The 14,936-nt window shown below is 45.5% G+C and overlaps 2 protein-coding genes across 6 annotated transcripts in view; one reads left to right on the top strand and one right to left on the bottom strand.

The window, feature by feature from the left end:
* Positions 1-12,147: 12,147 nt before the first annotated feature.
* On the bottom strand, positions 12,148-14,235 carry LOC114812930 (translation initiation factor IF-2-like). Its single transcript, XM_029067934.1, has 2 exons — positions 13,318-14,235; positions 12,148-12,225 (listed from the first exon to the last, which is right to left on the bottom strand). Exons 1-2 carry the CDS (start codon positions 14,233-14,235, stop codon positions 12,148-12,150), a joined length of 996 nt encoding a protein of 331 aa, XP_028923767.1.
* The window catches only part of NRK (Nik related kinase), a 177,230-nt gene continuing 176,425 nt past the window's right edge, over positions 14,132-14,936 (top strand). For 3 of the 5 annotated variants that reach the window (XM_029067556.2, XM_029067559.2, XM_029067558.2), the window contains exon 1: positions 14,133-14,290. In XM_029067556.2, coding sequence (XP_028923389.1) covers positions 14,234-14,290 — 57 coding nt within the window. In that variant the 5' untranslated portion in view covers positions 14,133-14,233. Of the gene's footprint in view, positions 14,291-14,936 lie in introns of all 5 variants that reach the window. The other 2 variants (XM_039912355.1, XM_039912354.1) reach the window with 1 other exon arrangement.

A 14,936-nucleotide genomic window follows, 5' to 3' on the forward strand; every position in this document is an offset into this window, starting at 1 on the left:
ATCGGGTTGGACAGTCCTTGACCCACATGGGGCTCACAGTCTTAATCCCCATTTTATAGATGAGGTAACTGAGGCAAAGAAGTTAAGTAATTTGCCCAAGGTCACACAGGAGATAAGAGACAGAATCAGGTTAAGAACCGTGGTCCTCCTGACTCTCAGGCCTGTGCTATATCCACTATGCTGCCTCTTTTGCCTTCCATCTGAAGTTGCTCCTGCATGCATACACATTAAAAAAACCTCATATGAAATCCTTGATCATTGGTATCATATTACATTGTTATTTGGCCTAGTAAATGTATATGTAGTTTGGGTCACGTTTTTGGGTCTTAAGGATGCATTAGTGCACTTACATTATTTCCTATGGGACACTATACTTCATTTAGTACTCTTTTGCTTAACACTCTATTTTATGGAAATAATTAAGGGTTCAAAAAGGGGTATAAAAGTAGTTGCTTGTCATATTCCTTGAATATGAATATCCCAGAGAACATTTTTTGAAGTTGCTAATATGTGAGGCAAAACAAATTCAGATGTAGGGGTGATAGTAGGCAAGCATATTTGAAAAATATTTCATCTGGACGTAATTGTGAGTAGCAGAGTGAAATACAAAGAAAATGGAATAATTGCCAAGGAGGAAAAAAAATATCTGTTGTTCACATGAAAAGTTATCTAAAAATTGGTAAGTGTGAATCAGTGAAGGAGAATCAAAGTAACAGCACTCCGTTTCAAAATTGAATAATGTGATAGCCTGGACTGTAACATATCACAGTTAGAAACCCACCTACCAAAAAGAAAAAACTCTCCTGGGGCTAAGATGGAATTTAGAACAACAACAAAATAAGTGCACACTCCAGGCCTCCCCCAGGTTTTGATATTACAGTGTTTCAGAAATCTAAACAAATGCCACTGTTATACTTCATGCATTTTTTTTATGAAATGTCACTGGACTGACATGTTTCCACCTTGAAATCAACTAAATATTTAGCAGTAGACACCATGGCTATTCACAAAAAACAGTTTATGTAGAAGTTTCAGCTAAAATGGATGTTTGATTTTTACTCTGTATAGCCTTACCATAGCTTCTTCCTCTTAATTTATAAACTCTGCAAAGCTAACCACATTGTAGACGCCCTTGCATTATGAGGGTTAGTGGGTGTCATTACCACTTAATCAGATCACATGCCAAGGTTCTGTCAGATGGAAGCAAACAGTCAAATGAGAGAACTGCAGAGTTAATATCAGAAATGATACTGAGAGCAGGTCAGAAGATATGGAACAAAAAGAAAAGATAGAACTAAGTCTCTCGATTTAAGTTGAAAGTAGAAAAATAGGAATGACATCTATACTATCAAGGTTTCTGTAGGAAATGTTGATAATCTATAGGGATAGAACCCCATGAAATATAAAGAGAGAAAGTTATCTTAGGGGGAAAACTATATGCAGTTAGGTTCATTTTGTCCTCTCCCTTCCGCATGACGGGTCTTCACTCTGATACTGAGCTATGTGAATATATTTCGCCCTTTCAGATGAGTGAAAATCCTCTCCAGTACAATTACAACTAAATGTCAAAAAGGAATTTATATGAAACTGAGACTTTTTCCTAATGAGACAACAAAAGAAAAGATTGGAAAGAAGGGCATGTTTTATATCCTGTATTAGAACAAGCTTTTCTTGTCAACAGTTATTGGTGTGATAATTTGCATAATTTAGGTTGAACTGCATTCCAGTGGTGCACTGTTGGCTTAATCCTATTACCATATGCCACTGAAGTGGTCAATTAAACCAATAGAGAAATATGACTAGTACAACGAAAATAATCTGTACAGATATTTCTAAAAATCACTTGTTTTTTCCAAAGAGAAACAGGAAACCTCCAGCCACTAGTTTTACTTGAAAAGTTCAGAAATGCAACTTTGAAACAATACTGTGTTGTCACAGGTCATGTAGTAAATATAAGGGTTATCGGTCTGTAAGGGAAAGGTATGCACAATGATACTGAGAAACACATTGCTGATAAATGCCCTTTCACCAACCAAAAGGAATAGCAAATTTTAAAAAATCATCCAAGAGTAGTATTGTGACTAACAAATATTTTCAGTGAGCTCTAGATCCTACAAGTTACCGTGGAGGTTAGAGACATTCGTATCACACAATTTCTCCTTTTGGAAATCCACTAAAGAGTTGTAGGAATTAGACTAATGACTGAAAGAATATCAGCCCCTAAGAAAATAGCAGAAGCCTTCTCAGGAGTGAGGCTCTAAAGAAAATTGCAAACTAACAAAATGCCCAGATTTCACATAAAACCTAGGTTTGGACCCATTCCCAGTGACTCAGAATATCAACTTCAGCCTTCCAGGAAGTGAAGCATGACCTTTTTACTTAAATCTAAGCCTTGAGTGATTGGGTTTAGTATAGGGTACAGGCCATACAATTCCAAATTCCAAGAACATGGAATTATCTCATGAATCTTCCTCTTGCTTCTGCTGACTCACTGAGTGTTTCTACATGTCCAGGGTGGAGCATTGGAGTATGAAATCACTAGCAGCAAAACAAAACGTCTTTGGTAGCCACACTAAAAGTTAGTGCCAAGAGGCAAATCTCAATCTTAGCAATTTTTTTGTCTCATTTAATGTAGAAGTATGTAACAGTGAATAACCTATTTAAATTTCCATTCAAGGGACAAAGTGACAGTGACCCCAAGAATGAATGGATGAATGGATAAATGTCAAATCAAAAAGAAGTTGCCTTATGTTCAGTATTGATGTAAACTGATAGATGTCACTGTAAGATATCTTATTTCCATAACACAACCATTTTTGTTTTTAGGACACCTGTAGCCACTTAGCCAAATCAAGTGAGCATAATATGTGGTTTTACTGGGTGGCATTTGCATTTAGACAGTTGTTTAGGACCTTAAAACTCTTAAAATGAATAATATAAAATGAATACAAAACCATCTTAAAAAACAATGAGAAAAGCATGCTAACATTTCAACTCCTGCACTATATTGCCCTGTGTCAAATGTATTTCCTGGGTAAAATGGCATTTCCTCCTTCTTGTTTAGTTTAGAATTCCATTTTAAGTAAAGACATCCTCTCTGGCTACTTTGTAATATCCAGAGCCTGAAATGAGTGTGTTGAATATGAAATCTGTTTCAGAAGTTTGTTTGATTCATCCAGGCTGGGAGAGAAATTCAGGGCTGAAGAGGGTTGAGAAATCTACGCCTTAAGATGACGGTTTTTCTTTTTGTTTTTTCTTTTTGTGTTTTTAACTAGTTCACTCTGTGGGGTAATAATTCCCGACAAAATCAATGAGAGCCTAGTACTTGGATAAATTCTCTCAGGTGAATTAACTCTTTTAGAATGCCGGAATTCCAATTAGTAAATCATACTTTCTCCAGTGTGAAATCAGTCTTCTGTCTCCAGAGGGCATTCAGCTCCTGCTAGTGGGCAGTTGATGATCATTGACCAGTTCATTTAGAGTCAGATTGGGCCTAGTAATAGCAATTACACTTTATTTAAGACTTTCTACATTTCCCACTCACATGGAAAATTATTCCAGTGTGCATAAGGAATATCCTGGGCTACAACCTTTACTATCCCAAAAATGTGCATATTGTGGTTTAATGGAAACAGCATGAGGTTAAAACTCATGGGTCATAGGTTCTAGTCTGAGCTTTGCCACTGGCTTCCTGGTGACCTGACATTAAGCAAATCACTTACCCTCTTTCAGCCTCAGTCTCCTCATCTCTAAATTGGAGGCACTAATGCCTCTTCCTCTCTACCTCATAGGAGTAGCGGGAGGATAAAACAAGATGGTTCATGGGAAAATGCTTTGGAAAAAAAATTTATGATATTAGAATGTTTTCTAGATCCACACCATTGTAGGGCTTGTTGGATATACAGTCCAGAATGCTGGGGAATTTTAGCCCCATCACCTGCATAAGGTCCTTCAGTGGCATTGGCAACACATGGAGACTCAGAATTGTGTTCCATCATCTCAGATTTCAGCAGAATGATCAGCTCTAATGAGAAAGAAGTGTGATTGAGTTGCCCTCTGGCAGCTTGAGGGACCCGGGAATATAGCCAGCAGGAGCGAGACTTGGATGATTCTACATCCATAAAGGTGACTAACAAAGACACCTCCCAACTCATTTCCCTAGGTCCACACTGTGAGAGAGGTGGGATAATCCCCTCTTCTACTTTTACACTTTTACAGGAAGAGTTGACAGGTTCCTGGGTGCTGGGCAGCTGGAGCAGGGCCTTGCCTACTGGTCTAATGGGGCTAGTACTGCGTGCTCTGCACCCTGTAAGTGCTCAATAAATATGATTGTCTGACTGACTGACTGATTTAGGGAAAGTCTTGCCTTGGTTTGGAGGATCTTTGTTTAGCCCCTTACAAAGCCATGGGGCCTTCTGGGTCTCTGCAGAGTTCTTCTATCAGAGTCTATGCATTTATCGGGATCCTGCAGCTCACTCTACTTCACCTCCCAGTAGCCTGGAGGATATCGTACCTCATATCTTCCCTGAGTATGGAGAGTGTGGCCAAGATAGATCCAAATCCCATGGACACAGCAGGGCAGATTGACTCAGAAGAGAAGTCTTTCTCCCTGCTGTCCCACCCCTCGACACACCCAGTTAGCAGGGTTCAGTCATCTCCCCTCTAAACTGATGAGAATAGTACTTATGAAGTGCTCCCTATGTGCCAGGCTCTGTGCTAAGTGCTGGGGTAGATACACTGCAGTCCAAAACAGAAACAATCCCTGTCCCACATGGGGGTCACAGTCTAAGGAGGAGGGAGGACAGGTTTTTAATACAAGTTTTGCAGATGAGAACACTGAGGAACAAAGAAGTTAAGTGACTTGCCCAAAGTCACCCAGCAGGCAAGTGGCAGAGGAGGAATTAAATCCCAAGTTTCCTAATTTACAGTCCCAAGCTTTTTTTTTCCCCCTTGGACCATGCTGCTTCTGTCTTTAGCTTGTCCCCCCTACAGATCGTGGTGCTGGAGGAGACTCAGTGTTAAGCCAGATTAGCATTCCCAACCTCAAGTGGGTTCTATATCTGAAATGGACAAACAGAAAGAGTGGAGGATGAACCTGAAGACCAAAGCCATGCTCAGGCAGGGAATGTCCATGGGGCTGCCATCTACTCCAGCTACTCTGCAGGGGCAGAAAGGCACATGTTGTACACGTCCTATCTCTTGCTAGACAGAGTTAGAATCTTGGGGCTAAATATCAAACTTCTAGCCTTATTCTTTAGAACCTGGAACTGTTAGAGGAATTGGGAATGTAGCCCAAGGTGTGGCAGTAACTGAAGAAATTTCATTGAAAATGACCTACGGTACACATGTGAACACCTTGAACAAGAAGTCAACTTTGAGGAGAACCAGAATTTCCAAGTGAGCAATTTTCAGGACCACAAAAGGGCAAATCAAGTGTTTTATAGATATGCATACAGTCTAAATCAGTGATGCAAATATGGGCAACCAGAAGTTCCTATTCAAAACAAAACATGCCCATTATCCATGTTATTTTTGGGATATCCTACTAATTATGGCAAGATGTGTTCAGGACACTGACACTATGGCAACATTAAGGTTTATCACTGACGAAGCAACCCAGTGGCATTGAGCTTCCTAGCTAAATCCTAGGCAGAAATTTGGGAAACATTTCATTCTCTCTTTAGATACATGCAATGGTCTCACTTGCCCAAAATTTAGCATTAGTATTACTATTATGCTATTAATTTCCAGTATAGTCTGTAGAACAACTTACAACAATAACTTCTCTGTGGGACTGGCTTGCTAGTTTAGAAAAGTAGAAGTGATGGAGAATAGTGACTTTAAAGTGAATATAATGGCATACTTGGTTGAGAACCTCATATCTATCTATCAGATGTTTTAGGGGGCAATATTCTAAGACCTAGGCTGAAACCACAAAAAAACCCTGCAAAATTAGACTAAATGAAATATTAAGGACAGGCCTGTATGCGAATTGTAAGCATAGTAAGTCTAAATTTAAATAAGATCTAAAGATGGCTTGTCTTCCCCTCCCAATCCATGGCTCCTCCAAAAACATCAACACCAAGGGATGCTATATCATAAAAATGGACTAGAGGCATATATTTTTAAAGGCAAAAATCCTTGAGGGTTTTTTTAATTGTATTTTTAAAAAGCAGAAGTAATTGTCCAAACCTCTGTAACCATCCATTTGTAGAAGTGTTCCAGTTGATTTTCTGACCAAGGAATGGACAACCCATTGACGTCAGAGGATGTAAAGATATTAGAAGACACTAAATAAAAAACCTAGAGCATAGACTCCAAGGTATGACTGTTTACTTATTGGAATTGATTTAAGCTTCATACAGTCTTCTAAATTTCAAGTTAAAACTGATTTGGGAGAAATTATAGAAAACTTGCAATAGTCAAAGGGACAAAATATGATCCTGCGGTTTTGGAAGTGAGTGCTTAGATATCTTATTTGCATTTACAAAGTGCTTTAAGTGCTTGGAAAGGCTACAATAGTTCCAAATTAATTCATGCTAATTCAAACACTAAAATTCCACGGGAGAGAAGTAGTTGATTTTAAACAGTGAATATTACAGTAAATACACATATGATCATTTTTTATTCCAAAATAATCAAATGATCTCAAAATAATCTTTAAAGTACAAATGTAAGAGTATTAAAATTTTTGATGGGAAAAAATCTTTGATTTTTCCATTTCCACTTCCTAACCTTGATAAGATTAATACATTTAGAAAATGGAATGTGTCATTCTATTTTGTAAGACCATTCTAGCCAAAAAAAAATGCAGTTGTTATGCTGAGGTCAAGTTTTTGTCCTTTTTAGAAAGTAACACAATTGAAAAGGTGTTGTAAAATTCTAGGCCATGAAAGCCTAGCAGCTGGTGGCACATTCTCACTGAATTTGAAAAGAAATCATCAGGTGGCTTATTATGGAAGCAGTCTGTTTGAGCAAAAGTGTGTAGAATGATGGATAATTTACACAAAATTAGGCAAAAAGTCAGCAGTATTATCTATAACTTTTTCCTATTTTCGGGGTAACGTGTTTTTTTTTTTAAGAAAAGTAGAAAATGTTCCACATTTAATGCCAGTCCCACTTTATGCTTCTTCACAGGCAGATTGACACTGAGTATACAGAACTGTCCATATGATGGATTTCTCAAAGAATAATAATTTCATTACCTTGAGCCAGTTTTCCCAAAAAAATTTACTGTCTCAACCAAACAGTTTTGCTTAATTCCACCCAAGTATTCTAGGCCAAAGAGGAAAATGGAAGGTATATGAACACAAGGTGTTTAAAATTTTACTGGTTTGGATTTCTTTAACCTTTAAAGAAAAACTGTCTTAGCTTTTTTCAAGACAATTATTAAGTTTTGTTTCGACATTTTCCCCCCAAACCCAACACTGCTACAGGAATTATGTGCTAACAGACATTCGCAACACTGTGACTCATTTTCATCTGTACAGCATGAAATAAGAATGTTTAGGTTACAGAAAGATCAGTGGAGTGACACACCTTTCCAGTAAATCTGGGTGTCTGATGTTCTTATCTGGAGGTGTGTGAATTTCTAAGTATTTGTCAGTTGATGTGTAACGTTTCCTTTATTAAGGCATTTTGGTTTAAAGGGTAAGCAGTTTGCTCCTGAATCTTCACTTAGATGTATATGCATGAATATAAGCCCTTTGAATCTCAGTTTTTCACAATGTACTTAGTTCTTCTTGAATTCATAATTACAGGGCAAAACAGATGGTGACGAGGAGCTTAGTTAAAGTTATGTGGCTATTAAAATGCTCAGGTCTGCCAAGCATAATTGTTAGCAAAAAACAAAATCCTGCAAGTGCTCTCTGAAAAAGGTTTGTTCCTAAGTGGAAGAATTCACTAGAAAGAATGTGGATGATGTTAGTAGATTTTTTTTCATCCTAAATTTACTTTTTCTAGGGGTTTCTGAGGCAGGAAATCCAGGCTTTTCCTTGGTATATGATCCATCCAATGACCTCAACTTTAGGCAATGCACCAGACTTCTACAGCCTGGTACTGGGACCAGAGTTGCATTTCTAATGGGAGAGCTGGAACTGTAAGGAAAAGAGGGAAATGGATAGTTCAGTGGGCTCGCAGATGGCATCCTTTATTTTAAGACTTACAGTATTCGAATCTGCCCCCGCCTCCGTAGATCATTGAAGATCGCCAGCTCCAGAGATCTATGCATGTCTGGAGGTCCAAGTGGGACTGGATGGAGAAGTATGGATGAACAGTCTAGCAACTTAAATTGCTCTTTAAGTCATCTCCATTACGTAGGCTGAATCCATAGGAACTTAATGTAGCCAGATCGGCTACAGACGAATCCCAGGGCCTTGACTCCATAGTCAGGAAGAGGAGAGGTAGAGAGAAAGCAGATGAGACACCAGTGAATGGCCCCGCTATTGTGTGCTTGCATTTACACATGAAGTATTTTGCTCAGTATTTAATAATTAATAATAATAATAATGATAATGATGGTATTTGTTAAGCACTTACTATGTGCCAAGCAATGTTCTAAGCACTGGGGTAGATTCAAGGTTGTCCCATGTGGGCCTCACAGTCTTAATCCCCATTTTACAGATGAGGTAATTGAGGCACAAAGAAGTGAAGTGACTTGGCCAAGGTCACACAGCAGACAAGCGGCAGCATCCCGATTAGAACCCAGGGCCCTTCTACCCCATCCCCACCCCCGGAGTAGCCTCTGAGCCATGCCAGCTGGCCAAAGGAGCAGATAACATTGCCGTTAAACAGCTGACTGCCTGGTACACAGAAGTTCATTCAATTAATGGTATTTATTGAGCAGTCACAGTGTACAGAACCCTGTATTAATTGCTTGGGACAGTACAATAGAATTGATTCCTGCCTTCAAGGAGCTTTCAGTCTTACAGGAGAGACTGACATTAAAATACATTACCAGTCAAGGGTACATTGGAATTTCCAGATATGTATATGATTGCTGTGGGGGTGAGAGGAATACCTAAGGACTTAGGGTGTTTGGATTCAAGTGCACAAACAGGCAGTAATTAGGGAAAGTAGGCTGGGGAAATGAAAGGCGAATCAGGGAGGCTTCCTGGACGAGCTGCATTGTCTTCTCCCTAGTACTCTGCACACCGTAAGCTCTCAAATACCACTGACTGATTGATTTAATTTTGGTAGGACTTTGAAGTTGGGGAAAGTAGTGGTCTGTCCCTATGGGCAGGGATTGTCTCTCTTTTGCTGAATTGTACTTTCCAAGCACTTAGTACAGTATTCTGCACACAGTAAGTGCTCAATAAATACGATTGATTGAATGAATGAATGAATGAATGAATGTGAAGTGGGAGAGAGTTCTAGGTAGGTGGGACAGTGTGGGTAAAGGATTAATGGTGAGAGAGATGAGAGCGAGGCACAATAAGAAAGTTAGTATTAGAGGAGCCAAGTTGGGGCCGGGTTGTAGGGGAACAGGAGTGAGGACAAGTAGAGGAGCGAGAGCTGAAGGGAGGAGTTTCTGACTGATGTGAAAATGGATGGGCAAACAGAAGTTTTTGAGGAATAACGTTTTAGAAAAATGAAGCAGGCATCTGAGTGCAATACGGCATGGAGAGAGGAGAGGGTGGAAGCAAGGAGGTCAGCGAGGTGGCTAATGTAGTAGATGACTCTTAAGCAGTCAATAAATGCCATTGCTTAATAGGTTGAGATGAATATGGCAAGCGCTTGGACAAGCACAGTAGCAGTTCAGATCAAGAGAAAGGCGTCGATTCTGGAGATGTAAAGAGAGATCTGACAAGATTTGGTGACTGACTGCATGGCTCAGTGGAAAGAATACCTGTTTGGGAGTCAGAGATTGTGGGTTCTAATCCCGGCTCCGTCACTTGTCAGGTCTGTGACCTTGGGCAAATCACTTAACTTCTCTGTGCCTCAGTTACCTCATCTGTAAAATGGAGATTAAGACTGTGAGCCCCACGTGGGACAACCCGATTACCTTGTATCTCCCCCAGCGCTTAGAACAGTGCTTGGCACATAGTAAGCGCTTAACAAATGACATCATCATCATGCGTGGATTGAAAGAGAAAAGGGTTTTTAAAAAAAAAAATGTATTAAGTGCTTACTATGTGCCAAGCACCATACTAAGCACTGGGGTGTATGCAAGATAATCAGGCCAGACACAGTCCCCATCCCACAGGGGGCACTATGCTTAATGATATTTATTGGTTGGAAGGACATACTTGTGAAAAAAAACCCAAGAAAAATACCTTGTTTGGGGGTTTGTGAAACTGGCCCATGTCCACTCCTGGGCGCATATACCTAGGCTGGGGTGGAAGCTACCAACCAGGTGAATGGCTTCTGGGCCAGGAAAGAAAAATAAAAAAAAAAAGGATCCGTTGTGAAATAACGTACACCCAAATGGCTATACTGACGCTTATCGTTTTAGCTGTTCTGGCTTTCTAACTGTTGTACGGGTCCAGCTTCCTTCCCACTTGTTGATCATCTGCCCCGACGCCTGTTGAAGGAGGCCCGGACCAGCCCTGATCCACACTGCAGTAATTCGGTAAGTAATGGTCACAGATGGGATTTAAAGTTATGCTAGCTACCCACTAGGGACCCACACTCCAGGGAGCTGCAGCCTTCACCGCCAGTGACCCCTAAAACAACTAGCCAGTTCTCCCCTACACACACACACACACACACACACACACACACACACATCCCCAGGACTTTATCCCCAGTCCACCCTTTGCCCTGTTCAGTGCCCCAGCCAGGGTTCCTTTGATCTGGTGAGGGTTCCTGCTGACTAAATAGTCCCTGCTCCTGTATTCAGCTCCTGTTGTCTTCAGCGTGACATCCTGGGCCTTTATTTGGGGGTCTGGCTCTCCATGGGAGGTCTTACAGCATCTCCAGGGCCTTCCCTGGGCTGCACTATTAGATTCCTGCTCTCTTCTCCCCCCACCACTCCCCAGGATTCCTCTTCTTCTCATGCCAACATTCTTTTCCAGGTGTTGGCAGTCACGCTCACATACTCATTTAGCACATCCTATACCTGTGCAGTATGCTCTTTTGGAGGTGGAATTTACACCCGTAAATTCAACCTGCCATTCCCGCCTTAGCCACTCCTGAACGGCTATGCTACGATAAAGTTGGCGGCCACCGCGATGTTTACAGATATTGAGGTATTTCCATGGACATTTGTGGCACGACAAAGTGGGGTGCGTCTTTACAGACTATTGCCAACATCGCCAGTAGGCCGACAGGCCCTGATAGGGTCATTCCAAACGCCGGACCATGGAGTTTGGCTCTTCCTTGGTGGGGGTCGGGCCTGTCCATCCCTGCCCTGAGGCTCCAGCCCCTTCTTCACGTGGGGACATAGGTCTTTATATTCCAGAAGCAACCTTCTCCACCCCCGCTAACTCATACATTAAATCTTTGTATCCAGCGTTTATTCATTCATTCATTCTATCACATTTATTGAGTGCTTACTCTGTGCAGCGCACTTTGCTAAGCACTTGGAAAGTACAATTCGGCAACAGATGGAGACAATGCCCACCCACCACAGAGCACTGTGCTAAGCACTTGGGAGAGTACACTGTACCACTAAATGGACACATTCTCGGCGCCCAGTGAGGTGACAGTGTGTGAGCCTGTTGTTGGGTAGGGATCAGGACTGTCTCTGTTGCCGAATTGTACATTCCAAGCGCTTAGTACAGTGCTCTGCACATAATAAGCACTCAATCAATATAATTGAATTAATGAATGTTCCCAAATTGTACTTTGCAAGTGCTCAGTACAGTGCTCTGCACCTAGTAAGTGCTCAATAAATACGGCTGAATGAATGATGCTGAATTTTACATTCCAAGCTCTCAGTACAGCGCACTGCACCTAGTAAGCACGCAGTGAATATGATGAAAGGAATGTTGGCGAGTTGCACTTCGCAAGCGCTCAGTACAGCGCTCTGCGCCTAGTAAGCACTCAATGAATACGACTGAATGAATGAATGATGCCGAATTGTACATTCCAAGCCCTCAGTATAGCGCTGTGCACCTAGTAAGCGCTCAGTGAATACGATGGAATGAATGTTGCCGAGTTATACTTCACAAGCGCTCAGTACAGCGCTGTGCACCTCGGAAGCGCTCAATGAATACGATGGAACGAATGTTGCCGGGTTGAACTTTGGAAGCGCTGAGTAGAGCGCCGTGCACCGAGCCAGGACTACAGAAATAGGAGTGAATGAGTAGAGGTTCGAGTGCTGTCGTCCCCGGGCCCGGTGGGCTGGCTTCGGGTGGGCCGGCTGGTCCCCCGTGGGCCGGCTAGTCCCCCGTGGGCCGGGCTCGCCAGCGGGCGAGCTAGAGAATCAACGTGGCTCAGTGGAAAGGCCCGTACTCTTTCTGAGTAGAGAATCAGCGTGGCTCAGTGGAAAGAGCCTGGGCTTGGGAGTCAGAGGTCATGGGTTCTAATCCCGACTCGGCTGCTTGCCAGCTGTGATACTTTGGGCGAGTCACTTCACTTCTCGGGGCCTCAGTGCCCTCAACTGGAAAATGGGGATGAAAACTGTGAGGCCCAAGTGGGACAACCTGATCACCTTGTATCCACCCCCAGCAATTAGAACAGTGCTTTGCACATACTAAGAGGTTAAGAAATACCACCATTATTATTAGTACCCCAGTGGGCCGGGCGATCCCCTGTGGGTCGGGCTCCCTCGTGGGCTGGCTGATCCCCTGTGGGCCAGGCTTGCCCATGGGCCGGCTGAAGAAGCATTGTGGCTCAATGGAAAGAGCCCGGGCTTGGGAGTCAGAGGTCGTGGGTTCTAATCCCGCCTCCGCCGCTTGCCAGCTGTGATACTTTGGGCGAGTCACTTCACTTCTCGGGGCCTCAGTGACCTCATCTGGAAAATGGGGATGAAAACTGTGAGCCCCACGTGGAACAACCCGATCACCTTGTAGCCCACCGCCCCCCCAGCAATTAGAACAGTGCTTTGCACATAGTAAGCGCTTAGGAAATACCACCTATATTATTAGCCCCCCGTGGGCCGGGGTCGCCCGTGGGCCGGCTAAAGAAGCAGCGTGGCTCAGTGGAAAGAGCCCGGGCTTGGGGAGTCCGAGATCGTTGGTTCTAATCCCGGCTCCCCCGCTTGCCAGCTGTGGGATTTGGGGCGAGTCACTTCACTTCTCGGGGTCTCAGTGCCCTCATCTGGAAAATGGGGATGGAAACTGTGAGCCCCACGTGGGACAACCCGATCACCTCGTAGCCCCCACCCCAGCAATTAGAACAGTGCTTTGCACATAGTAAGAGCTTAAGAAATACCACCATTATTATTAGTCCCCCGGTGGGTCGGGCTTGCCCGTGGGTCGACTGGTCCCCCCGTGGGCCGGGGTCGCCCGTGAACCGGCTGGTCCCCCGTGGGCCGGGGTCGCCCGTGGATCGGCTGGTCCCCCGTGGGCCGGGGTCGCCCCTGGACGGGCTGGTCTCCCGTGGGCCGGGGTCGCCCCTGGACCGGCTGGTCCCTCGTGGGCCGTGGACCGGCTGGTCCCCCGTGGGTCGGGGTCGCCCGTGGACCGGGTGGTCCCCCGTGGGCCGGGGTCGCCCCTGGACCGGCTGGTCCCTCGTGGGCCGGGGTCGCCCGTGGATCGGCTGATCCCTCGTGGGCCGGGGTCGCCCGTGGACCGGGTGGTCCCCCGTGGGCCGGGGTCGCCCCTGGACCGGCTGATCCCTCGTGGGCCGGGCTCGCCCGTGGACCGGCTGGTCCCTCGTGGGCCGGGGTCGCCCCTGGACCGGCTGGTCCCCCGTGGGCCGGGGTCGCCCCTGGACCGGCTGATCCCCCGTGGGCCGGGGTCGCCCCTGGACCGGCTGATCCCTCGTGGGCCGGGGTCGCCCCTGGACCGGCTGGTCCCTCGTGGGCCGGGCTCGCCCGTGGACCGGCTGATCCCCCGTGGGCCGGGGTCGCCCCTGGACCGGCTGGTCCCCCGTGGGCCGGGCTGGCCCGTGGGCTCCCCAGCCCCGCGGCACGTCACTTCCTCCCCCAACTTTTTTTCTTCCCGAGGAAATGTGTCTGCCAAAGTTTGTGGCGGGGCGTGGGGCGGGCGGGGGGCGGGGGCCGGCGCTGGCCGCGGGCGGCCGGTGAGCAGGGCCGGAGGGGCCCGGGACGGAGAGCCGCGAACCGTTAGCTGCGCCCCGACCCGCCCTTCGCCCCCCACCCCGGGACCCGCAGCCACCACCGGCCATGGCCAGGGACTACGCCGCCCGCAGCCTCGACACCATCGATTTGTCCTCCCTGCGGGTGAGTGAGTGAGTGAGTGAGTGAGTGAGTGAGTGAGTGAGTGAGTGAGTGAGGCCGGTCCTGGATGGGGCCGGTCCTGGAGGGGGCCGGTCCTGGAGGGGGCCGGTCCTGGATGGGGCCGGCCGGCGACGGAGCCCCCCGGGGAGGAGGCTGGCGGAGGAGGGCAGGCCCCCCCACCCCGCCCCAAATCCCCCAACTTTATGCGGTCATTCACTCCGTCGTATTTACTGAGCGCTTACTCTGTACTAAGCGCTGGGAATGGACGGTTCGGCCCCAGACCCCGTCCCTGCCCCGCAGTCCAATCGGGGGAGACGGCACAACAGAGCAAGGCAAGATGATCAGGATAAAGAGAATCAAGGGGATGGATTCATTCCAATCGTTTTGATTGAGCGCTTACTCTGTGCGGAGCACCGGGCTAAGCGCTGGGAATGGATAGTTCGGCAACAGAGAGAGACCGTCCCTGCCCCACAGTCTAATCGGGGGAGATGGCAAAACAGAACGAGACTACATTATCACGATAAATAGAATCCAGGGGCTGTATTCATTCAATAGTATTGATTGAGCTCTGTGCGGAGCACTGGGCTAAGCGCTGGGAACGGACAATTCGGCAACAGAGAGACCGTCCCTGCCCCATGACGGGCTCCCA

The sequence above is a fragment of the Ornithorhynchus anatinus genome, chromosome 6 (genome assembly GCF_004115215.2).
Source record: "Ornithorhynchus anatinus isolate Pmale09 chromosome 6, mOrnAna1.pri.v4, whole genome shotgun sequence".
NCBI lineage: Eukaryota > Metazoa > Chordata > Mammalia > Monotremata > Ornithorhynchidae > Ornithorhynchus > Ornithorhynchus anatinus.

Excerpts from the sequence above, each read along its gene's own strand:
- LOC114812930 (XM_029067934.1), bottom strand. The coding sequence starts at position 14,235 with ATGGCCGGTGGTGGCTGCGGGTCCCGGGGTGGGGGGCGAAGGGCGGGT. Across the intron at positions 12,226-13,317 it reads GGGGACTAATAATAATGGTG|TCCTGGCTCGGTGCACGGCG; the intron begins GTATTTCTTAAG and ends CTATTTCTGTAG.